At 47.9% G+C, this 23,967-nt stretch overlaps 1 protein-coding gene across 4 annotated transcripts in view; it reads right to left on the reverse strand.

Moving 5' to 3' along the window:
• Hnf4 (Hepatocyte nuclear factor 4) overlaps window positions 1-23,967 on the reverse strand; it is a 121,819-nt gene that overhangs the window by 64,190 nt on the left and 33,662 nt on the right. The window contains exon 1 of one of the 4 annotated variants that reach the window (XM_077686284.1): window positions 5,805-5,846. The exons of the other annotated variants lie outside the window; for them this stretch is intronic. Within the exon in view, the coding sequence (XP_077542410.1) occupies window positions 5,805-5,844 (40 nt within the window). The 5' untranslated portion in view covers window positions 5,845-5,846. Of the gene's footprint in view, window positions 1-5,804; window positions 5,847-23,967 lie in introns of those variants that run through there. 4 annotated transcript variants of the gene reach the window in all.

Here is a 23,967-nt window from a genome sequence, read left to right on the forward strand (position 1 = left end):
TCTCTCTTATAAAACAAGAAAATATTGTCTGCATGGTTTCTTTAAACTCCTAAAACAACCCCATCGTCTAAAGGCTGAGGAGGAAATTAATGCCTTATTGACGTTTCGTAGTAATAATCAGCATTTTATGCTCCAGTGTGTTCCGCGGCAACTTTTATGCGTCGAGGATGTGATTTTTCGTACAGTTATTCTCTGAATAATGTTCACGGTTCACCAACGCATCATCATCATTATCATCATCATTTCAACAAGTTTATGTGTTTCTAGTTCAGGTAACAAACTTTGATCACTACTGTGAGGCGAATATATATGGCCATTATCAGAGAACCCCCCGCTTGGGAAAGATTATTGAAAACAAAATGTTTACCCATACTAGAGTACGCCCGACAACCTTAATGCAGTTCAACAGCGTTTTGTTACGTTGTCTTCATTACGTTCAACACTGCACCATTAAAGTGTTATGTTGTAACAAACAGCTTGCTCTCTATTTTTCAACCTTGTGTCTAGGGCGTTAGAAACCCCTTTATTTATATATCATTCCACTCCAAACGTCCAGGATATTGGGTCCAGCAACATTCAATTTAAACAAACAAATCATGAACATTTACAGCACCGTGTGCAATCTTTCCTTAAAACAGTTTTGACGAAAAGATATTGGTACCATGCGCACGCATTTAAATTTGAGAAAGATGTGTGAAACATGGGGCCGTTTAAGAAATATCAGAAAACCAGATTTGCCATGCAACGCTTCACTAGGTTGTTTATCCAGAATTTAAGGGCTGTTGTCCTCGCTATGTGCAATGGTAATTGAAATGTGCAGCTATTAATCATTTTTAAATACAAGTAAATTATAGAGATCACAAACACATCATCACTTGTAAAACAGTTTTGGTCACAATGTTTGCTCCTCATCCTCCTCACCCCCCCCCCCCCCCCCTCCCATTTCGCGGTTCTCGTAATTGCGAAAATTTCGTTATCGGCCCTGTAGGTTCTATATTTAGAAGACATTCGGATACCAAAAAAACTGTCTTATTAGCGAAAAAATTAGATTTGCGAGAAAAAAAAAATGTTTCGGCGTAAAGTTCACCGCAAATTCCAGCATGATGTGGTCAAAGGTAAAATACGAAAGCTGGAGAGTTTGGTAGACCGATATATTTCTTCTCGACTCAAAAGTTTAAACGAGTTAATTTTGCTTTAAGTGAGAAAGAAATCTTTGAAATTTCACGTGCAGTCGTTTAAGCAAGAAAGAAATCTTGGAAATGCCCCGCGGACACTCTCGCGCAGCGCGTCTTCGCCGAACAACACGCTTCCTGCGGCAGGGCTGTTTAGCGAGGCGTATACGGTTCCGTGATCCATTCACGCCTCCCCTCACAAATCGACCCTAGGTTTTTTTTTTCTTTCTTTTCCCAAGAGCATACAGAATTTGCCTTTATTTGGTGTTGATGGTACCGGGGGAGGGAGAGGAATTATGTAAAAAATGGTTGTTTTTCGAATCGCTTACCAAGGAATTACCCACACACAACTGATTTATGGGCTTATCTTGCAGCCTATCCATGGGTTTGCTTTACCGTCGATGCCGTTGAATGGAGAAATCACAGCTTGTAAGCCAAATTTCAGGCCAGTTTCTCCTGGTGTGGCGTACTAAAGGTAGACCAGTGAATGCGTTTTGGCCTTAGACTCAGAAACGTGTTCCTGACATGTTCTGACGCCTACACCAGTAGTGTATGCATGCTAAAAGAGAAGTAGCAAGTAGGCGAGTAGGAGCAGCGGAGTGCGCTCCCATTAAACGTCCTCTTGTCGCGGCGATACAAACAATACAAACGCGGGTATGTGTCGAGCCATGTATACGGAGATAAGAAGATAAATACGCAACAAGAAAAATATGATGACTGGGGAGGCATGAGATATTCGGAAATTGGACACTAACAATAAAGACGGCACGTTAGGTAATTGGCAAGCAGAGCTTCGCATTCTCTACAACATGACGGGTGTAATTCTACATAACTACATCATAAGAAGTGTCGTCTTAATTCTTTTTTTTTGTCTGAAAGCTAATACTTGAATATTTACTGCATGAAAAGTGTCCTTGGGCAATCATTGTAATCGAATGGCCGTACGTCAGCCGCTGTCGCGACAGGTTTTGTAACCTAGTGGTGATCATGTGTGATTATTTTTTTTACAAATGTCGTAGTTACGCCGAACGCCCAGCCGGTCAGCACCATATTACGGAGCGTTGGGGAGTTCTACAGTAGGAAATGCGCGCGTCCGAATGAAGCACCGGCAGGCGTCTGGGCTTAAAAGTTAGTGCGTAAGTCCTCAAAGCTCTAGAAGATCCAATAAAACCTATTTTATGTTTTTGTAACAGTTACAAAGCGATACGCTAGAGGGTAGAAAATCAATTCCTCCAGCCTATGCCGAGAAACTTTTTCGAGTTCGTTTCACGTAAACTTTTGCACCACTGCAAGCTGTACATTGTAGCGTGGGCACAGGAGCGGTCGGAGATCTATGGGAGGGGTTTTCATACAGCAGTGGACTTGGGATGATTATTGTGGTGGTGATGATGCTGCTGCGGCTTCTGCTACTGATGATGATGATCGCCTGGCGGGCTCTTTTATTCGATGGAGGCGTTCTGTTGCAGTAGAATACATTTTGCGCACATGCGGGAGCTCCCTATCCGCCAAGAGTTCTCTTAGGAGATATATACACCGAATAGTTTTAGCGATTCGAATAAAAATGCGTGATTTCGTTTTATTTCCTCCTGCGTCGCGGCAGCAATGCAACTACTCCCCGAATAATTCCACTTGTACAGCGGCCGCACCAAGGACCAACTACATTGCATTTCCCGAGTCTCAAAAAAGAAAACTGACCAATTTGACAGGCAGAGCGCTATTTCCCACCCCACCAACAAGCCTACTGTCAACACGCCTGTGTTGTGTCGTGCTTTGTTTGCACGCGGATAGCCACACGAGTAGGATAGGTGAGATAGTGCGGCGATCGGTGTTGCAAACCGGGTTACACGACACCACGCCACGTTGTTGCGTGCGAGGAAGCCAACACTCGATGCGCGGGCGTCTGTGGCGCAGCATCCGCCCTGAGGAGAATGCACACGCCCCGTCCCTTGTAGTCCCCAACTCCTTCGAGTCTGATGAAAAATGTCGAACAGAGACAACCTAAAAGGAAAGCGCACACGGCTGTTTATTGCGCGCGAACAATTCTAGTCCGAAACCGGCTGCAGTGACAAAGGAAGCAATTAGGGTGAAGTAAAATCACAGCAAGCAAAAACAAAAGGTTTATTTGCGCCCCTGTTTTTTTCTTCTTATGGTTAGCCCTGGCCTTTTGACAAATTTCTTCAGTGCGTTATACATCGCGTTTCATATGGGTGCTCACGTTACAAGTCTGAAAGTGAAAAGCCGGCGTTCGCGCTGTGCACACTGGACATTTGGCGGCATTCTGAACAGAAGATCTGATGTCACTGGCCTTCTGCGTCACAGGGGTATTCAAGCGGCGAACTTGAAAAGACGACCATAGAACGATAGACTCCGGTTACAGTCACCGAACTCGAACATTTTGTGCCCTAACGGTGGGCACAACTGCTTACGCGCTGCTCCAACCGTTCTCCTTCTCTCCTTCTATTTTCTGATCATTTTTTCCTTACTCGTGTGCAGGACAGCAAACTAAGCTCCAACCGGGTTAACATTCCTGCCTTCCTTCTACCTCCTTCCTTCCTTCCTCCAGTGTGTTTACTTGATAACGCGCAGAAACTAGCCACAATTTCGAGCATTGCTGCAGATATTCGTTTCCGGGTAGTGCCGACGACGAACTCTTGTGCTCAAATTAACAACAGTCGTTGAGTTGACAAAAAAAAAAAAGAAGAAATCGGAGCAAGCAAACAAAAAATACTGACGAAACTTGCACTAAGTCGCGCAAGGCTTGAACCATGGCGAAGCTGCAGGATTTCTTTCTACGTGAGCACTGAGCAGCCCACGTGAGCAGCCCACATTTGTACAAGTTTCAAATTGTTTGTTTACATGTTCAGTCTTCGTTTTGCACTGTGTTAGTAGTAAAAGCATTGACGGACTCTGGTAGTAGTCTTCGTCACATGCATCGATATCGTCGTGTTCCTCGTGCCAAGCATTACATACGCGGTAGCGCTTGACGACGGCTGGGGCGCAGCGGTGGCGTTTACGTGCACGACGCATGCGCGCCGTCCTGGAGTCAGGTCGAGGTTGCGTGGAGCAGGCGTTGCGCGAGCTGTGGCGTTGTTGATTGCTAGGCGACGCGAGGCGCTCCTTGAGGTTTCGACAGTTTTTTTTTTTTTTTGCTAAAGCCACTGCGCGTGCCGCGGACGCTCGGCGATCGGCGCGAGGCACGCGCTCATAAGCACTCGGCATTTTCTTTGTATTTTCAACACGTTACCCGCCCCACATTACGCCCAGCTACAACAGCTCCGGTGTTAAAAAGTGAGCGCTGAGGCAATGCCTTCCAAACGTAAAAAACAGTAAGTATAGTCGACAGCATACGATGGAGTCAAATCATGCATCCCTTCGTCTAATGACGACGATGGTTGAACGCGAAGCTTTCTTGTGAGGGATTCCTCCGCTGTTGTCTGAGCTGGGACTTTGACTCGCAGACGTCTTGTACTGACCCTTCGTCATTTGATTTGACACGAAGAAAGCTTCGCGTTCAATTAACCGTCGTTGTCAGACGGAGGGGTGCATGATTGTTCTGTGTTTTGCACGTCCATTCACCCCTCTCCAAATGGGCAGTGGTTCAAAAATTGACATCGTTTGATGTTTACAATAGTTTCCGCCAGCCAAAACATGGCAGGCGCATTTTATTACATCGCTGACTTGTAAAAATGTAAAAAAAAGGAAATAAAGACAAAAAAAATGGCACAGTCGGAATGGTATGGCACAATCGGATACACTACGGCTTCATACGCGAAGTACCCAGGTTCGATTCCGACCAGGGAAAGAGTTGTTTTTTCTTTCACTTAACCCACGATCATCATTATCGTCATAGAAAGTTCGCTTCCATGCAGGGCGTTTTCCACTCGACATACGCCATCCGTGAGACACAGAAACCTTATCTCTTATCCTAGGCTAGAGGACGTGCTCACTCAGCAGCCTTTTGTGATGTTTTCGGCTGTGTAAGCAATATTCAGTCCGTGGTAAACAAATACTGGACCTTTTTTTTTTTTTTGAAATCTTATCAATGATAGGCAAGGTTATGTTATTTCCAAAAGCCCTCTTGAGTGCCATTTTTTGATATTTCAAACCGCTCTGGGAATTCTAAGATAACGACGGTTTCCCTTGAGTCCTTCGAACATATACAATGAACCTCTGCCCAATTTACCCGACATTAATTTAGTTATTTTTAGGTTTATGGTTTTTCGTCGACTGACGTCTTCCTTCCACACGGCAAAACTTGTTACCCCCTAGGTGAGTGTGCGTGGCTAATGCGCAGAAAACGAAAATCACGCCGCTAAGTAGAAAACCCCTTGTTATCACCCAAACAGCCAGAGACAATCTCAAGGAATATTATAGCAAGTGCAAAGCAAGGCGACAAAGGTATGATATTCGTATAATTATAATTTCTTTATGATTGTTGCAAGGAATTTAGGGAATTATTTAGGGGCCGCGGTGGCATGGTCCCGTCTGTAGTGTGTGATATTTATGGTTTTTCTCTTATTCTCTGCCTAGCCCTTTTTCGTCTTTCCAGCGCACAGTAGCCAACCGAGCGTCGCGCGGACAATCCGTGCGGCTTGTACCTGTTCGGAATGCAGCGCCGGCGATTATACTCACCCCCGCGCTTCCACGGAAGGAACGGCGTTTGTTGCATCATCACTAGAGGGGAGACACAAAACACAACTCAGGCAGGAATTCGAACATGCTGTACTCACGCGCGGCTCAGCAAATACGATATAATGAGAAGAATGCCCCCCAATCAGTTTTGTTTTTGTGTGTGATACGTTAGACGTGACGTCACAAATGGTGCGCAACGCAGCTATGCATTGAAGCAAAAGTCGCGGAGGATACATAAATTTGCCAGATTCACTGTAAGTGCGTTTGCGAGCTCGTATGTGCACGTTCTTTATGACAGGGTGTCTAGCACCCTGCGCCAATCAGTTCTCAGCATTTATGACGTCACAAATCGGCGGTCAGAAATAAGACAGGGAGGACGGGGTGGAGCTTCTACGGTCATATTCGATAATTTATCAAACAGCCCCTGAGTGTGACAACATAATTTTTGACACACTCAACTTTTTCTGAAGTGGCCGAAATCCTTCGCGATGCGTATTTATAGTATGTCAAAAATAGGTGCTTCGATCTTCTTGGCGGTCGAGAATAACAGGAAAAAACACTTCCCTACGGTAAGGAAGATCCTGTCGATCGCTTTATGAGAAAAGGGAAGAGGAGGACACGGAAAAAGCTTTTATTTAATCTGCAAAGCGTTGGCTCCATGCATCCGCCTGTACTCCCCGTCACACACACAATAGAATGGATGTTTTGTTTTCGACCAGAACGGAAGTATTCCTGCAAGCCTGCCGGAAAATGCTTATTATTGCAGCTACCGCCACATAACAACGTGCAGCTTTCCCACAGAGTAGTTTATCTGCGTCAATAGGAGCTATATATGTATATTGTTGTGATGACGTTTTGGCTCAGCCTGACAAATAGCGCTTTTAACAGCAAAGTTACGCGGCGTCGAATAGAACAGCATCCCTAGGCACACTTCGACACCTTATATTATTTTTGATGCAAGAAAATACGCGATATTTGAATATCTGCCGCCTAGGGATTATTTCGCCACCCCGTAAAGGGGAGCGTGGCCATTGTTCGCCAAAGCGCACGCAACCAGTATCGCCAGCTGGCGTAAACGGCGTCTATTGTCTGCGGAGAACTTAAGCGCTTTCAATATGGTATCTGTTAATACTGCGTAGCCTTAAAGTGGAAGAAAATGGAGCATATTAATATCTCGTTCCTTCTGCAGGCAACATATAGCGCACAATGCTCCAGAACAGCGCCGAACACGCTTCCCTTCCCTCGCTGTTGCGTCACCTATGGGCTTGCACAGATCTTTAGATTTGTAGCGTCCAAGCGTATGTGATCATTCTAAAGAAATGATATTTCGGAAACATTGACGTTGACAGAGTGCTGCCGCTCGCGCTGGTACAATAGACAACAGATTAGAGGCTGTCTGCCCTTGGATCCTCTTAGTGAGGGGAAAAGTAATAAGGGGAAGAGTAAAAAGTAGTGAGGGGAAAAGTAAAAAGTAAAAAAGTAAATGTGTCGTAATGCTTCGAGGTGCAATCACAACATGAGAACAATTAAATTCCCAAAATTTCACTAGAAACTGTACGGTTATTCTCTCCTTTCGAGGATTTTTGACTCCCCATGGTGGCTCAGTGGCTAAGGCGTTGCTCTGATGAAGCCAAGGACGCGGGTTCGATCGCATCCGCGGTGGCTGCTTTTCTGATGGAGGCGAAAAGCAAAAACACCCGATGTCGAGATTTTGGCGCTCGTTTAAGATGCCCAGGTGGCGAAAATTAATCCGGAGCCCTCCACTACGGCTCGCCTCATAGCCCAGGTGTAGCTTCGGCACGTTAAACCTCACAATCAATCGATTGTTTCGCGATTTTTCTTTTGTTGAAGTTTGAGAGGCACTTGTTTGCGGGAGCCAAAACTGTTTAATTCTTTGCAGTCTTTCATTGCCGAAAAGAGACAGGTTAAGACAGCAACTCGGCATGCACAGGACTTCAACTGTGACGTTAACCAAATTCTAAGCGATGCGAGCAGCTTTGCGTGTTTTTTTTTTCCACAAACATTTACAACAATGTCCAAGGTGTTATATCTCAACTCTCCGCATATTGCTTCTTGTTTCCGATAAGTCTGCGCACTCCTGAACAGAAAAAGACTATTCCGCCTCCTGCGCTTAGCTCGTGTTACGGTTGACGTTTTCGAGAATGGCGCCTCACATCAAATGTACAGAAACAAAAACTGAGATATTGTGGAACTTCACACGCGCGCACATTCCAGCGGCGACACGTACTAGCTCAGTCCCTCCCGGATCGCGTTGCAACTATCTGATCCTCGTCTAGCCCTCGCACAAAGCTTACCGAAGTTTTGTCTGCGAGTTTGATTCTTTCCACCCTGTTGACGCCAAGAGAATAAACAGAAAAAAGACGCACAAGGCAGCGTCGTTGGCGCCTCCGCACCAGACATACGTGTGGACCACGCAGCTCCGCAGACTGCTCCGCACCGCTGTCCAGGGTCGAGAGACGCGCGGTGAGTTTGAAGTTTCACGTGCGGATGTAAACCGAGACGCGGCTCCCCCTCGATTCTCCCCGGGAGAAGCTGAATCCTCCGGCCAAGTAACGACAGCGACGTATCCGTTTCGTGTGACAGCCGTCCAGGCATCCTGAGCAGCGCTCGCTGCATGGGAGCCAGCGGAGCAAGCCATGGAGAGTGTCCCTCCGCTGTAGTAGTAGTAGTAGTAGTAGTAGTAGTAGTAGTAGTAGTAGTTGTTGTTGTTGTTGTTGTTGTTGTTGTAGTGTCACTACATTTAACATGGGGTTCAGGGCAGGGGGTGGTAGAGGCACAAAGAGCCCCCGCGACGTCCAGGGATCTGGACGTGACGGTCTCTCGGGTCGCCAGTTCAGAGCTTCCCAGAGCCTGCTTCCAGTGAGAGAGGGAGGGGAAAGGGGAAGGGGTCGCGCGGGCACTCACAGAGGGAGTGGAAGAGTTGTGACCAGCGCTTCATATGAGTGGCAGCGAGGGAAGTCGAATTGGTGTGGGTGGCTGTGCACACGGAGAGTGCGGAGTGGGAAAGTGTGGGTTTGTAAGAGCTGCCACATGTGAGCTGCCGGTGGAGTAAGTGAAGGGTGCGGGCGAGGTAGGTTCGTGAAGAAGAGGCGGTAATGTTGATGTCTCTGTAGGCGAGAAAGATCGAGTGGGACATTTCGGGGATGCCGTGTGTAGGCGCCAAAGAAACGGGAGCCCGGGATATCAAAGCTCGGGCGTATTGGTATGCTCTCTTATTACAACGTACGCCGGTGTGGGCCGGAGTCCACAACAGCAGCATGGGGTGGGCAGGGGGATTGTGAAGAAGAATTTTGAGGGCAGCAACGCAAATGACGCCCTGTGTGTAATCTCGTACGGCAGTTTGGGAGTCAGGTAAAATGATAATTGGGGTAGGTAATCGAGTAAGGGCAGGGGCGATGGCCACCTCCTCCGCAGTTACTGAAGAGGAGGCGGGGATTGTAGCTGAGACGGGGGGGGGGGTGGATATGTTGGAGAAGCGCCTACATCGGGGAGTTCGAAGGCAGGACGGGTGGGGTAGGCAGCTGCGTCCACGTATAGCGTGTGCTAAGAGGTGTGTGCTCTCGTCTCGTGTTTGCTCTCGCAGACACCTCTGACGAGGTTTGTCTACGTAGAGTGTGTGCTCTCCCGCTGCCCCCCTGTGCGGGAGAGGTGTGTTTGGGCGCGAGATAGACGGCGTCCGCTGTGGTAGGTTGGATGCATATTCCGCGGGGTCGGCTTAATGTGAAGACATGCGTGGAGAAACCGGAGGATATGAGCTGGAGGGCCTAGCTGAAACTGGGGGCTCGGCATGGATTCGCTCAAGGATCTGCCAGCCAGCCGGGAGCTAGGAAAGGCGCGTAAGCTGTGCCAGGCGATGGGTTTGTCATCTATGGTCTTATGTATTCCAAGTGTGAGGAGCCATTGGGTAGGTGCGTGGGGTGGCAGTAGTAGCACAGAGCGATAGGCTCCTCGAAGTAAGACATCGAGGGATCCACGTTGAGAGGGAGTGAGCTGCGCATACGGGAGGTGATAGCAAAAACAGCTCACCAGGAAGCACCGCACAAGTCGAAGCCGTTCTAATTCCGTTAGCCCATGTCTTTGGGACGCAATACGTTGAATGAGACCAATAGTTTGGATGCCGTGGGTGTGCAAGAGATGTATAGTGTTTATGCTGGCTTGGAAATGCATGCTGAGAAGGCGAAGCTGGGAGGCCCGAAGGATTGCTTGTCCTTCCAGCAAAATCTGAATGGAGGTCAAAGGAGTGGGTCTAACCCTAAGTAGAGGAAGAGCAGGAATGCCGATTTAGCAGCCGAGCAAGTCAAGCCTGCTTGTTCCGCAAGACGGGAGACCATGACAGCCCCTGCTGAGAGTGTGGTCTCAATGTGGACGTGGCTGCCTTCTGTGACCCCTAAGCGTAATGTCATCCGCGTATATTGTGGAGTGGCGGGACGGCATATTTTGTGGAGCATTGGCGAGAGGGAGCAGGGCGAGATTGAATAGTAGTGGAGAAAGAACGGCCCTTTGGGGGTGCCTCTGTTGGGCATGTCGAAAGTGTTTGATTTGACGGTGGCCAGTCGTAGAGTGGCGGTGCGATCGGAGAGGAAATTGCGTATGTAGGTGTATGTGCGAGCTCCTAGCCTTAGTGTGTTGATGGAGGTAAAAAGGGCGGAGTGCCCTACCTGATCAAATGCCTAATGGAGATCTAACGCAAGGATTGCCGCATAGTCTCTGGCGAGATGGTGTTGTAGAATGTCATAGTGGATTTGCAGAAGGGCGTCCTGTGTGGACAGTCCGGGGCGGAGGCACCCCAGACTGTCATATATGAAGTTGGGGAGAAAGAGGGAGTTTTGTTCAAGGTGCGCGAATATAGTCGGTTGTGGATGACGTGTTGGAAAGGTGTTCCGAGGCAGGACGGCAGCTAGATTGGTCGGAGATTGAAGAGTGCGAGAGGTTTGGATGCCTTGGGAATTAAAGTGATATCGGAGTGTTTCCAACTGCGATGTGACGTACCATCGTTCCAGTGTGTATTGAGGAGTTGGGTGAGGTAGTCTATAGGTGTTCCATAGAGATGGCGAAGAATTTTATAGCCGTTTGCCGGCGCAGGGCGCGTAGGGGTGCCTCTATCTCCTCTCGCGTAATTTCAACATCTAGCTCCGAATTGGGAGTGACGGTGTAGAAAAGAGGGGTAAAGTCAGAAGGAGATGGCTTTGGAATGCATGTAATTTGTAGTTAACGAATGATGGTCTCTTGGGAAAGGTTTGAGATATGGAGAAGCTGGGTTATACGCGTGTGTTGCTGAAGTATTGGTGAAGCCATCGCCCACGTTGAAAAGTCGCAAGATGCGTCCTCTCGGAATTGGCCCTTATCCGTGCAACTCAATCAAACCTGGCAGGCTTGGTCGATCGCCTCTCCTCCCGTGCGGACGCCCTAGAGCAAATTAACGCAGCCCGTGCCGCTGATGCCACTACCGAGAATGGTAAGCTGGGTTATACGCGTGTGGAGGTGCGTTGGAGATTTTGTGGGACCGACGAGATGGCGGTTTATGCCCATGTGCGATGGACGGAGAGCTTGCGCCTCATATCGTCGCAGAGTGGGTTCAGCTGGTTCTAACCAGATAGGTTGAATACTTGGTGATTTCCTGCAGAAGTAAATTTAGCTTGCGGTGGAGGCGATTGTGGTGTTTGTGACGCTTCCACCGTTGCTCGAGGTTACCATATGATTTCCAATAGTGAAGCATTTTCGAGTATGCATATTCCGCAGGGATGTCCGAGGCAATCGGGCCATAGTTCTATTGTTTTGTAAGCAGAGTGTCAGAGACCCACTCCTCTAAGCCCTCCTCTGTGCTCCACGGGGGGGTGGCATGTGTTGGCTGTGTAATCGGAAGGCGTCCCAATCTGTGATTGTGGTGTGAGTGGGGTGCTCGTGGGGGGATAGTTGTAGTGAGGTGTTGAGTTCGGTGATGTAATGATCACTTTCCAGTGTATGTGGACTAGGTTTCCAAGTGTGCGGACCGAGGCAGTGGGAGAGTGTAAGGTCAGGTTCCGTGTCGCGTTAAACGCTGGTGCCAATGCGTGTGGCTAGGTTGGGCTGATTGTGTACTGTGCTGTGGTGGGCGGCCTATCTTAGTGGTGCGGTTATAGCGCCAGGTAATGTGAGGAGCATTAAGGTCACCTAGAATGACGAGTGGGTGACGGTTGGCGATTGTGAGACAAGAGTGGAAGAGCCCGCGGAAGGTGTGTTTTGTTTGTTTCGGAAAGAAGTTGTATATATAGAGAACGTGGAGTGGGGTATATCCGAGTTTCTTCAGCAGAATATCGGCGAAAATGGTGAGTAGGGGGGGGGGGGGGGGGGGGGGGTCCGAAAAGTGAGTGTGCTACTCTACACTATAGCTGCGTTGAATTAGTGTGGCCACTTGAGGAAAGTTATGCATGAGGAAGGGTGCGTAATTAAGGAGTTTTACGTTCGGTCCAGTCTCTTGTAAAGCTATAATATCAAGGGTTCTGAACAATGTGATGAGGCGCACCTGCAGGGTGTCCCGTTTGTTTCGGTAGGCACGGCAGTTTCACTGCCAGACAACAGTGTAGTTAGAGTTCTTGGTCGGGGTCAGCGTCAATAGGAAGGGGGCGTCCAGAGGCGCAAGCATGGGAAGAGCTGCGGTCAGGGGCTGTTGGGTGACGGTGAGCATGCATTCAGGTACCTCGGCGGGAAGATCATGCAGTGATTCTTGGAGCGCAGTTTTTTTTTTTTCTCAGTCGGTTTTTTTTTTTTTTTTTTTTTTTGAAATATGCGAAACGTTGTTTATATGGGGCACGAAATTTCTGCGTGGTGGGAACAGAGGCCGCAGTTTGGGGAGGTTGATCAGATTCTCCTTTTCGCTCGAGAGGGGGAGGGTGTGAGTCCGATGCAAGGATAGCCTGTGCTTTGTGCCTGTGTTGGTGCGGCCGAAGGGGGGCGCAAGAGGGGGTAGTTGAGATGTTGGCGGAGAGCGCGATTTTCCTGTGAAAGGCGCGCGTTCTCATGGCGAACTTGAATGATTGTTTCGCGCAGTGTTTGCATTTCGCGAAGAAAGTGTTTTGTGTCTAGAATACTGCGCGTTAGGGGTTGGGAGGGGATAGTTTGGGAGGGCTCTGGGGGCGCACCTGTCATGAGGGGCTGCCGGTGGGTAAGAAGGGAATCCTTGTGCGGCTTGACTGTGGGAAGGTTTGCCGGTGGTGTCGGTGATGGTTTGGGTGGGGATTGAATGGGAAGGTGGCGTTCTGCTTTATTCTCCGCCACACAGCACAACGGGAAACAACGACCCGCTTCAAACAGCCCTGTCATCATACTGCCACCGCGTGGCAGCATGATGACATCCATGTGGGCGAATGACATCGTCGCGTTTGCGGCCGATTCTGTCAGGTTCGCAGTAGCCGGGATGTATCGTTCCTAGTTCAGTGAGGCGTGACTTGAAGAAAGGAAATAATTAAGGTAAAAAAAATTCCCCCGCATTTCCCCGAGGGGGAGAATGTGAAAGTGCGAATGCACGGTTGTCGGCCCGCTTGCGGCGCTTGCGCTCGGCCCCCGCAGCCCACCCCCTCGCCGCCTTCTCTTCCATCTCTTCCATCGGGTTTGTAGTATCACGTGTACACCACGCAGTTATCAAGCCGCTATAACGCCGCTGAGTCGCCAACGCACGCCGCTGACGACGTAGTTTGAATGCGTTAAAGATATAAGGCGCGTCTAACACTGATATCACCGTCGCGTCTGTGGCTTGGTCGGTAGCGCGTCGCGCTGCGGCCCGCAAAGTCCTCGGATCGAAACCTGGCGCCGGATGCTGTTTTTTCTTTAAAGAGCAGTGCGGACGCCGCCGCCGACGCCGGCGGTGGATGGTTTGGGGTCGCTTATAAAGAGCATTCGCTCTTAAAAATACGCTTGGGGCCAGCGAAGGCGATAAATTACAATGACTATAGCTCATGTTCAACATGAAGGCGGAAGCGGTGGACGCAAGTGCTGCGCACCTATTCTTCCGTTCCACACTTTGTGGTTAGCCGCGGAATGTCTCAGGCGATAAGTGACAGTAATCTGACTTCGCTGAAACACTGCAATATAGATATCACGAGATGTGCTTGGTGATTCACATAGCGGCGTTCTATTACGCAGCTCATTTGCCACTCGTCAGTCTATTAGTACTTACTGAATGCTCCAAAGACCCAACCTAAACGTCACCGGCACTCTCACTCACTTAGCGGCTGATATATTTGCCAAGCTTAGCAGCGCCAAAAAAATAACAATAAACGCCCACTACGATGCTGACCTCATCGCTCAATGCTCCGGCAAGGAGTCTGCGCGGTTCGAACAAATAACATTAACCAGCAAAATTAGGCAGAAGCAGGAGTCCAGCCAGCTCGGCTCTGCTGCCGTCAGGAACCAAAGATTGTGCTTAAACTTGAGTTAGGTTTATGGCTATAGCAGGTCCAAACACGCCGCCATATCCGGTGCAATTATGCGCCAGATTTATGGACATGAAAAATGCCAGCTGTTCACTTGCGTGGCACAAACGGCCTACTGCAAGCCATGACCAATTCACATGACTGGGCCATTATAATGGGAACAACAGCGTACGAAGCGTATAGCCGCTATCTAGGCACCAGTTGTCCGAATTAACGGTTCGTAGTTCCACCATTACCACCACCGCACTGAAAATCTCATTAGATGCTTGAGCACTTCTCAACGAGCACGCCCGAGCACACTCAACGAGTACACCCGCCTCCCCGTCAGCAACTTTTGATGTGTCCCGCTTTCGACGCGTAAGGAAAGGCTATTGTGTGCTCTCCTAGGCTGCACCGGTCCCGTCGTGTTTAACAAAGGCCAAGTCGACTCTATTTTGACTTGACAAGAACATTTGATAAAGCTTCGCAAAGCTGCTTACGTTAAAACTCAAACAAATTGGGCTATGTCCAGCCTACTTACTGCTCCTGGTTCAGAAGCTATTTGGAAAATCACCCTAGCCAAGTGAAACATTTACAGTGTTTGTGTAAGCCGTACTTGTAGCTATGTGCTGCGGCACAGGGCTCGAACCTTGGGCTGTTGTTTTATTTAATATTCATTAATGAACTGCCACTCGAGGGCTTCATTGTTTATGGATGACTTGAAACTGTTCCGTAAAACAGAAAACGTTCAGAATTGTGGCGTTGCAGAATGACATCTTTCGAATGAACATTGGTGTACTAAAAATGGACTGCCATTGAATGTAAAGAAAACGGTAGTTATGTCAGTCACCAGAAAGCGCGATAGCATTGTATTTGTTTACAGCCTCCCTAATGAGAGATACCGCGCTAGTGCCTTGTAGGGGGCCTTGGTGTCCAGGTGGACTCGAAAATTGACTTCCCCTCCCATGTGTCCTACGTTACCATGCACTTCGATTTCGCGGTAGCGCTTCGCGTCTAACACAAAAAATTCGTAACCCACAATGTATTCACAGTCTTTACTGCGCAATAATTGGAGCCCGTCTTACGTTTTGCACCGTCATATGGGACAATTTGCCTGTTTTTGCCAGTGACTCAACCGAAAATGTTCATCGCAGGTTTGCTCGTATTGTATATAATCGATACAATGGCCGTCGCCATTTTTATACCTATCACTCCATCTCCTCCAACCTAAGCCTCGTGTCTTTGCGCGGCAGGAGGAAAGTGCGAAATATGAACTTTCTACAAAACGCTGCGAGCGGCAGCATTTACCGTGATGAACTCTTGACATCAATACAATTCCAAGTCCCATCTGGGAAAGCCTCAAAGTTTGTTCGCCTTATATTATGACATTCGATTGCCCTGTCCAATGACACGTTTACGGCATACCTAAAATTCCACGTTTGTTGCAAATGACATTTTTTGATGGCATGTTGCAATTATGCAATTTACTCCTCCAGGTACTCTTGTTTTCATTCTCTCAAAGCCCCACCTGCATCTTGCTTCGATGAATAAACGTACCTCTTTTTATTGTGTTTTCTCCCGTGCTTTTTATCGAATTTCATGCCAGTTTTCTACAAAACAAGGTGTGATGTAGGTGGTGCCGCAGGCCACCCAGCTTTAAAGGGGCTTTAAAGTGACGCCGACTTTAAAGGGGCTTGGTGTATAGTGCTCCATAGGGATAATTCGGGTGGGGGTGGCCTTAACTCCCGCCGTGACCCGCCACTGGCCTCAATACCGAGGTTCCTTTACAAACCCTGGTTGCCCAGTGTGCCACCGCAGTGACGCGATCGCCGACCTTCACCACATGCTGTGGTCCTGCCTCGCCTTCAGGCCGACGAGACTGCGGCACCTTGCGGCGACGGGCCTCCGCGTAGACGACGCCTCCGCATACGCCGCATGGATACATGGGCGCCATCATCGTTCACTCCTTGACTTCATCCGCGAAGCGAACATTTTCATTTTCATCTAATCACCATCACCTCTTAATCCCATATACAGGGTGTTTCAGTGAACACTTTCAAAAATTCCTAAAGGTAGGCTTTTCAAGAAAAATAGGAATTCTCTTAAGGAACAAGCTATCAGGTTCAGCGGACGTCAGCAGTTATGAGAAACATGCGAATTACATAGTTAATTAACTAAAACTCTCCAATGAACTTTTTAATTAGCGAAGTTTGGCGGTTATTGCCAATGGCGAGTTTATAGCCACGGAGACGACGATAACGGACCAGTTTTTAAAGCAAAGAAAAATGCACTCTGTAGAGCCCTGCGGCCCGCAAAAATCAAGTATTTTTCCCCCATGAAACCGAAACGCAGCGCACATGGTGCGCCAGAAGTGTAGTGCAAACGCAACATCCGCTGATGACGTGTTGCAGTGACTGTGTCGCCCAATTCAAGAAGGCTCTGGTGATTCCCCACGCTAGGGAATCAGCTGATATCAACTCCATCGCCTCCTGTATTTTTTCAATGATCAACGCTCACCTTATACCACGGCTAGCGTTATCTTTTCTTTCGTTGGTAGGCGCAAGAAAGAGGCTAGCCATTGCCCACAACATGGTCGCCCGTTTCGGGAGTCCTAGTGGGCGTTGGCGACAGTTTTGCTTTTCTTTTTTATTGTCTCAACCACATCTGACGCGACTACCAGACGTGCAAGATGTGAAACGTCACCATCCGTTTCTTTCTTTTTCGTTAGGTTTATTTGCTGTTCGTTTATAATCGCTGCGTGTTAGAAAGCGCATCAGACAAAGGAAAGGTTTGTTTGCTGGGCGAGGAGGGCTATCGCGGCTGTGGCTGCTTGCTGAGGCTTCCTAGCTAGGGAAAATTGCACTTACATTTCGAATTGGCCGCCACATTCATTGAAACACGTCACCAGCCGGCGTTGCGTTCGCTCAAGACTTCCAGCGCTCCTTCAGCGCCGAGTTTCGTTTTTGAGCGGAAAACAACGGCAGGTTTCCTCGCGCTACATGGCTTTAAACACCGACTTTTTCGCTGTTTTAAAAACTGATACGAGGTCGTCTACTCCGGGGCTACAAAATCACCATTGACAACAACCACCAAACTCCGCTAATTAAGAAGTTCATTAGTAGAGTTTAATTACCCACCTAACTAATGTGCACACCCTTGATACTATCTGGCGTCCGCCGCAGCTAGCAATCTCCTTCTGAAGAGGGTTTCTTTTTTTCTCGAAGAGCCTATTTTTAAGAATTTTTGAAAGTGTTCACTGAAACACCCTGTATATGCCCTGTGGCAAAATAAGCGTTCATAAAAAAAAATAGTTTTGTATGGTGGTACTTATAAAAAGTCCTGGGCGTTTCATATTGTCGTGCAAGACCGCAATGCACTTCTGTACAATGGTGAAGCCGACTTTAGGCTCAATGTTTAGCAGAGTTGCTTACACATTTGTACGACAATCCTGACTTGAGAGTTTCTGCAGTTTTGTTTGTTTGTTTGTTTTATTGTTTCCAAGGGCGGGTTACCTTTAGGCCACTGTTTGCAAAGTAGGCCTCTCTCTCTCGCTCGCTCGCGCTCTCTCTTTCTTTTTCTCTCTCTGTTTATTTTTGATAGAGCCGAGAGGCAAACAGGCCGTTGTGCACATCTTTAGCACAGTCCCCCCCCCCCCCCCCCCTGTTTTGAATTAATCAGCAGCCCCAACAACTTATATACCCCCTTAAGCCCATGTGCAACTTCTACGAGTTAAACCCTAATCTAGAATTAGTGTGCGCCTTTCTTCCTCAACCCCATGACTTGAAGGGACCATGTAAACAGCAGCCCACTTCAGTCCAATCGAAAGGCTGCCTTGTTGGAATATCACCCATGTCGGGTTTAACAAGAACTGCAATCAAATAAGTTATATTCAGACGAATATAGCAAAAATTGTGACCACTCACCAACAACTATCCCGCACTTAACTTGTGACTCAAGACGATACATTGTGCGACTGGCTGATGCCGACCAAATTAACCGGTTATTGATATAGTTTTGTCGGATAGCAACTGGAGCTCGTAGTGTTTCAAATGGAAAATAACGTTATACTGAAGCCTAAAGGCAATTAGCAAAAGGCTACATAGAAATAACGTAAGGCAAATCAGCATGATTCAACGGCAAACACCACGAGAGTCTTTACGATGATGAAGATGATGATGATTTATTGGTGATGCCCTTTGCAACGCGTTGGCACTGTGAGAGCTCTGGCCAAATAAAAACAAATAAGAAACGAAACAGTTAAGGTAAACGAGTCACGGTGGCGCTGCGCCATCTTTTGAGCGGTTTCTTTTGGCGTCAAAATAATTACGAACGAGTCGGCCCCGCTACTTTTTCGCGAAGCACTGAGTATTCAGGGGAGTCAGGTGGTTCCGCTATAGCCACTTTCATCGCCCAAAAAAAGAACAAAGTTCATCGCTACACCGTTACCCGCATCTTGCCGTCTGAAGCGCCGTGCCGTTTTTGTTGGATCAGCGGTTCCAAACTACCACTTTATTGCCGACGGTACTGAGCCAGTGTAAAGACTGCCCGTTTTTGGCTATTACCCTACGTACGTCATAGAGCTTTTGCCACAACTCATAATGGCATAGTGAGCGGGTAATTTGAAATTTACACTTTGAGGCACTAATTACGAATGAGGGCAACAATATTTTCAATCGAACAAAACCCGCGCCGAAAGTAAACGGAGCGCTAGTTCACACTCGTATAAGTTCATTTCACAAGCTGCGGGCAGCACGCTGGAGTCTACAGAGCTCTCAGCTAATTCGCATCCACCTCACCCCGACATTTTGCGAAGGCCGGCTTACCTACGCGCGGTTTTACTTGCACAAAGGGAGTAAGAAAATGCCTTCCGAGGCACCACCGCCTATTGCCACTTTTCTCCAGACGGCCTCCCTAGAATGCTTTGGTGAGTGAGACGCTGATTAGATGTGAGCTGTGGAGCTTCCCCAATGCTGCACCGAACTTCTGAAATGAAGTACAGACATTAAAAGCCTTTTCGAATAAGATAGACAACGCTTCCGCGCGCTTTTCTCGCACCCAGTTGGCTGCGGCGCAAAGTGCTAAACCCGCGTCACGCGTTAACGGAGCGGTAGTACGCGCTCCTTTACATTCACGGCCAAGCAAAGAAGCAATCCCTCGAAACCGATTTCTAAGTGAAGCACTGCAGTCGCGCTGACGTCAATGATTGTGTCTTGAACCGTTTATAAAAGCCCATCTTGCGACACTCGTCGCGTCAGAGGAGGTGTGCCTTGCAAGTGACCCCAACCCACAGAAGAGGAGCGTCTCGAGAGGAAACGGCCTTGTGCAGCCACTGAGCGTCGCCTCTGGAGACCAAATCTGGCCTCTTCCTGTCGGTGTCGTCATGAGCCTTTAGTTACGACGCTCAGCATATCGTAGATAACTAGCGCAGTGGTTTCTGCACTCATCTTTTTTTTGTTCCACTGAATAATTCGAAAAAAATCTGAAGGGATTTTTTTATTTGCTTTAATGGCGAAATAACGCTGCGGGACGCCTCGTCTTGTCGGGATGCTCAGCTGGTGAAATGGTGAAAACTTAATTGCTGAAGCGTTTCACCACTGCTGTAGAGGCTGAAAACTGGATCAATTGAAAGGTGTCTTAAATGCCGTAAACTATGAGTTACAAGCATGCTTTTCGAATATGCATTCGTGTGCTCATGGATAATTCTCAGTGTCAACAATATCGCTACTGAATTTCTTGCAATTATACGAAATGTCCCACAGCTTTGATCTGTTTCGGTGCCGGAGCAGGCGGAGTATAAAAGCATATGGGCACTAATAATTTTCATGTTTGCTTTTTTTTGTTTGTTTGTTTTTTGAGGCGCAGGTCGCCAACCGGGCAAGAAATTTTGCCCGGTTGGCAAAGATGAAAAAACAAAAATAAAACGGGAAAAACACTCTCCGCTCTCACGCAGATGTCAGATACGCATTTATGTATATGTAGGCTACGCATTCGATTGGTTCTGTTTCACACTTACTACGCACAGTGGGCACTAAAATGGGCTACCCAGAATGGCTGTGTGAGTTCGGGTTCACGTGATAGCAGTAACTAAGCTGTCACGAAGGCAACGCTTATGTTCGTGCTAAATGTGGATCGAAGCCAGTCTCCTAATCTTCCCAGAGGCCGTTACCATCACCTCAAGGGACCGCTCCCGCGCGCACTCAACTTGCCCCATAATTTAGGAGCGGTCTATGGTCACAAGGGCGCCCAGGAGCTAACAATAGAGGCGCGCGTGGGAAGATGCTCCCGAGGGCTCCTCGAGATAACCCTTTAATCGTCCTGGCTGCGAATCAAAACGATGCGCTATCACTGACAGACGCAGAAGACGCAGTTGACAGGCTAAACAACAGGCAGATAAGTGGCCAAGAACTTGCTAAGAAAAGACTCGGAGAGGACGGGGCGTCGTCCAGCGATAAGAGCTAGACGGCCCCCTCGCATTGAGAGGTGCGCATCAGCAGCGATACGCCGAACCTTATACAGAGCTTCCCTTCTCGCCTTGATGAGGAAAGCGCACGTGGACAACCGAGCACTCACGTGTACTGTATACGTGATCACCTGTTCATAATGGAGTTGACGCACAATAAAGTACGATACATTTTTCCAAATCCGTGGCTTGGCAAGCCAGCCTGACGGCTGGACGCTAATTGAAGCAAATGTTTGAATAGGAGCAACCAGTCTTGCGTTTCTCGTGCTGAGACATTAACTGGTATTGACCGCTCAACGATTTCCTTGCCTTGGTTTTGGTTCTAGCATGTATTGAAAAATAACTGATTTGTCCCACGTGTGCCCACTCAGACGTTTCGAGTACTCAAGGTTAAATATTTTGTCGTGATAAATAGGCTTCATTCGCCGCTATATCAACACAAGGCGATACTGGCCCGTCTTTAATAGATCTGCTACACGGCCGTTTCAAAGGCCTTCCGAAGGCCGTTGAACCAATTGTCCATCGAATGCCCCACTGCAAATACATGGGCGCATTTTTGGGCCAGCGTTCAATTGTCAATTGAAAGTTCCCATGTAGCAAAGGCATAAGACATGGCAGGCGAAGACGCACACAACACATACACGCGAACATCATCATCCAGCGCTCAGATGGGTGGCGCCGTAGGGAGAAAGAGCGAGAGAGACCAAAATTTTCGTTTCCGCAGGGGCTAAGTGCAGGTCCTAATATGAGTGCTCAATTCACCCGGTCCACGTAGTACTGCATAATTCCCTTGCGGATCCGGTGCACTATGTTCATAAAGAGCTTCTTGGACAGCCTGGGTGTTTACTGTCAGCGGGGGAGACAGCCAGAGCTCCCAGGAAGTGATGGAGGCGAGGGATGGGGCGGAATACGGTGGAAAGTATTTCTACTTCTAGCGTTCGCTTTGTTCGTTTTATATCTGAGAAAGCTGCTAGTGGTTTAGTCATTTCTGGGCCTTAGACTATTCCACTCCTTACAATGGCTCCACTAAGACCACTCTAAAGGTGCCTTGGGACGCAAACGTTCCAGCGCGTTTCGTTTATCCTTTTGTTACTAAACTTAGAAAATAACGTAGAATTGCTATGCAGATTGACTGTATTGACGGTTTTTGGCAGCCACTTTCTTACATTTATCGCGAAAAACTATGTTTTAAAAGCCTGATCCTACATCAGTATGCCGCCGTATTATTCTTCACGCACTCACTGCAATTTCAGGGTGCCCCCCGGACCCACCAATCATTACAAAGGGATACTCCATCGTACGCGTCCGATCGCCGTCTGTACAACGGCACTTCCGTTCCCAGAAAAACAAGGCACTTCACCATTTTGTCCACTTTGCGATGTACATAATGACCCACAGCAACTTAGCGAATGCGCGCGATCTCTTTGGCCCGACGGCGTTGTGTGGGATGAAAATTCCTGGATGTAATGAGTCCCTGGTGGTTCTCTAAACGTGCAGTCCGCGTGACGGAAGCTCTGTTCACGTATCTGCAAGGCACAGCCCTGGGCCACACCGTGTAAATAAATTTATGCGTGCGTGTGCATCCGCCATCTTCGTCATCCCCATTGTCGCAAGTTTTCAAGCCAATCATTTTTTTCGTTGACCTGTCGTAGCAACCTTGGCTAACATAGCCAGTCTCGTTAAAGATTGTTCTGCTCTTCTCTCTTCTGCGTATCAGCATTGGTTGGGTTTTCTCGATAAGAATGCGCCGCAGCTACTTCATAAACTAAAAAAAAAAGAAACCTTGTGGAATGCAATGTTTTACTCTCATATATTAAAGCGACCGTAAAAGCGGTTGCTTGCACGCATATATGGTCAGACTTGGCTCTGGTTGAGCATATATGTTACACTAACGTGGAAAGCAATTGTGTAATGGGGTGCGGAGTTGCAAGCAAGGAGCACTCATATCAGATTTTTTTTTAATGCTGTAATTCACAGAGGCGCGAGCGCAGTTCTATTTAAAGCAATTGCCGTGCGCCGTAAGAACGTTCAGATCGCATTGTTCTTTATAGCAAGGAAAAATAACAGCTCGCCGTCGTAGAGACGGCATTTTACAGCCCTGCCTTGAAATTGCAAGTTTCGATTCCAGCTGTGCTGCCATTTTTCCAATGAAGATTAAAAACGAAAACGCCCGTTTGTGCCTGATTTCGGGCTGCGTTATAGAGGGCCAGGTCGCCTCAGTTAATACGTAGCCCTCCAATACACCGTACTTCATAGCCTAAGTGCCGCTTTCGACGCGTTACACCCCAAATACGAGCGTTTTCAACAAACCCCTAAACGAAATACATATGCCGTCTGCGACCCGCCTGCATGTCCGCTTCGCCACAGTACAGCCGGTCGATATAACCAATTCGACCTAAAGTGTAAATCACGACTCCCCGCCGAGCGTGGACGTATGCACTCGCAGTGCCGAAGCATATATCCAAAATTTGGGTCAATTTTGTACGCATCGTCGCTGAACTTCGCCCGCACGGGCATTGGCAGTACGGATTCTTTGTGGAGAAACATGCTGAAAAGCGCCTGATTGTGCATAATTAAAGGTGGACTCGATTACTTCTATAGAAGTACGTACAGTCTTTGTCAAAAGTTTCTATACCACGTCAAGAGTTTCTGGACCACAAATATTTCAAAGTAAAAGCTTAGTCTTCAAATGTGACCACATCACTTGATTACAGTGAGAATGGAGCGTGCTTTCGCCAACTGTCCGGCATGAAATATTTCTATTTAATCGAGAGGAAAGCTTGTACGTTGGATTCTTTCTGGCGTGTTAACTTTTGGCACGACCTAGAAACCTTTGGTAAAGCCTGTAGATATAAAGTTACTCGGATAAATCGTTCAGTGTTGTTAAAGATATTAGAACAGGCAGTGAAAAGCCATGAAGGCACCTCAACGGTGCACCAAAAAGTAGATGGAAGACATTTTGGGAGCAGACTGCGACGTTGCAAGGTGACGTGTACTGTTAAACATGCATGCTAGACATAAACAATTGAACATGCATTCAAGAGATTGGCGGGAGTTCGCTTTACCCGAAAGATAAATCGCTGCGACCATGGCAGCGAATATGACGGGAAAAGACGCCCAGTACAAAGTGGCTCAAAAATGTGATTAGCGCTGTCACCCTGTAACTAAAAATGCCATGCTGGCATTGCGTAATGTCAAAGCGTAGACCACAATTTTCCAGTCAAATGGTATGCTGGGACATCTCACTGGTCTACACACTTTCCCTCCATAGCAGTTATTTTTTCATTCGGGTGAG

This window comes from Haemaphysalis longicornis, unplaced genomic scaffold (assembly GCF_048455015.1).
Source record: "Haemaphysalis longicornis isolate Haplotype H1 unplaced genomic scaffold, Haemaphysalis longicornis Haplotype H1 scaffold_1, whole genome shotgun sequence".
Classification (NCBI taxonomy): Eukaryota; Metazoa; Arthropoda; class Arachnida; order Ixodida; family Ixodidae; genus Haemaphysalis; species Haemaphysalis longicornis.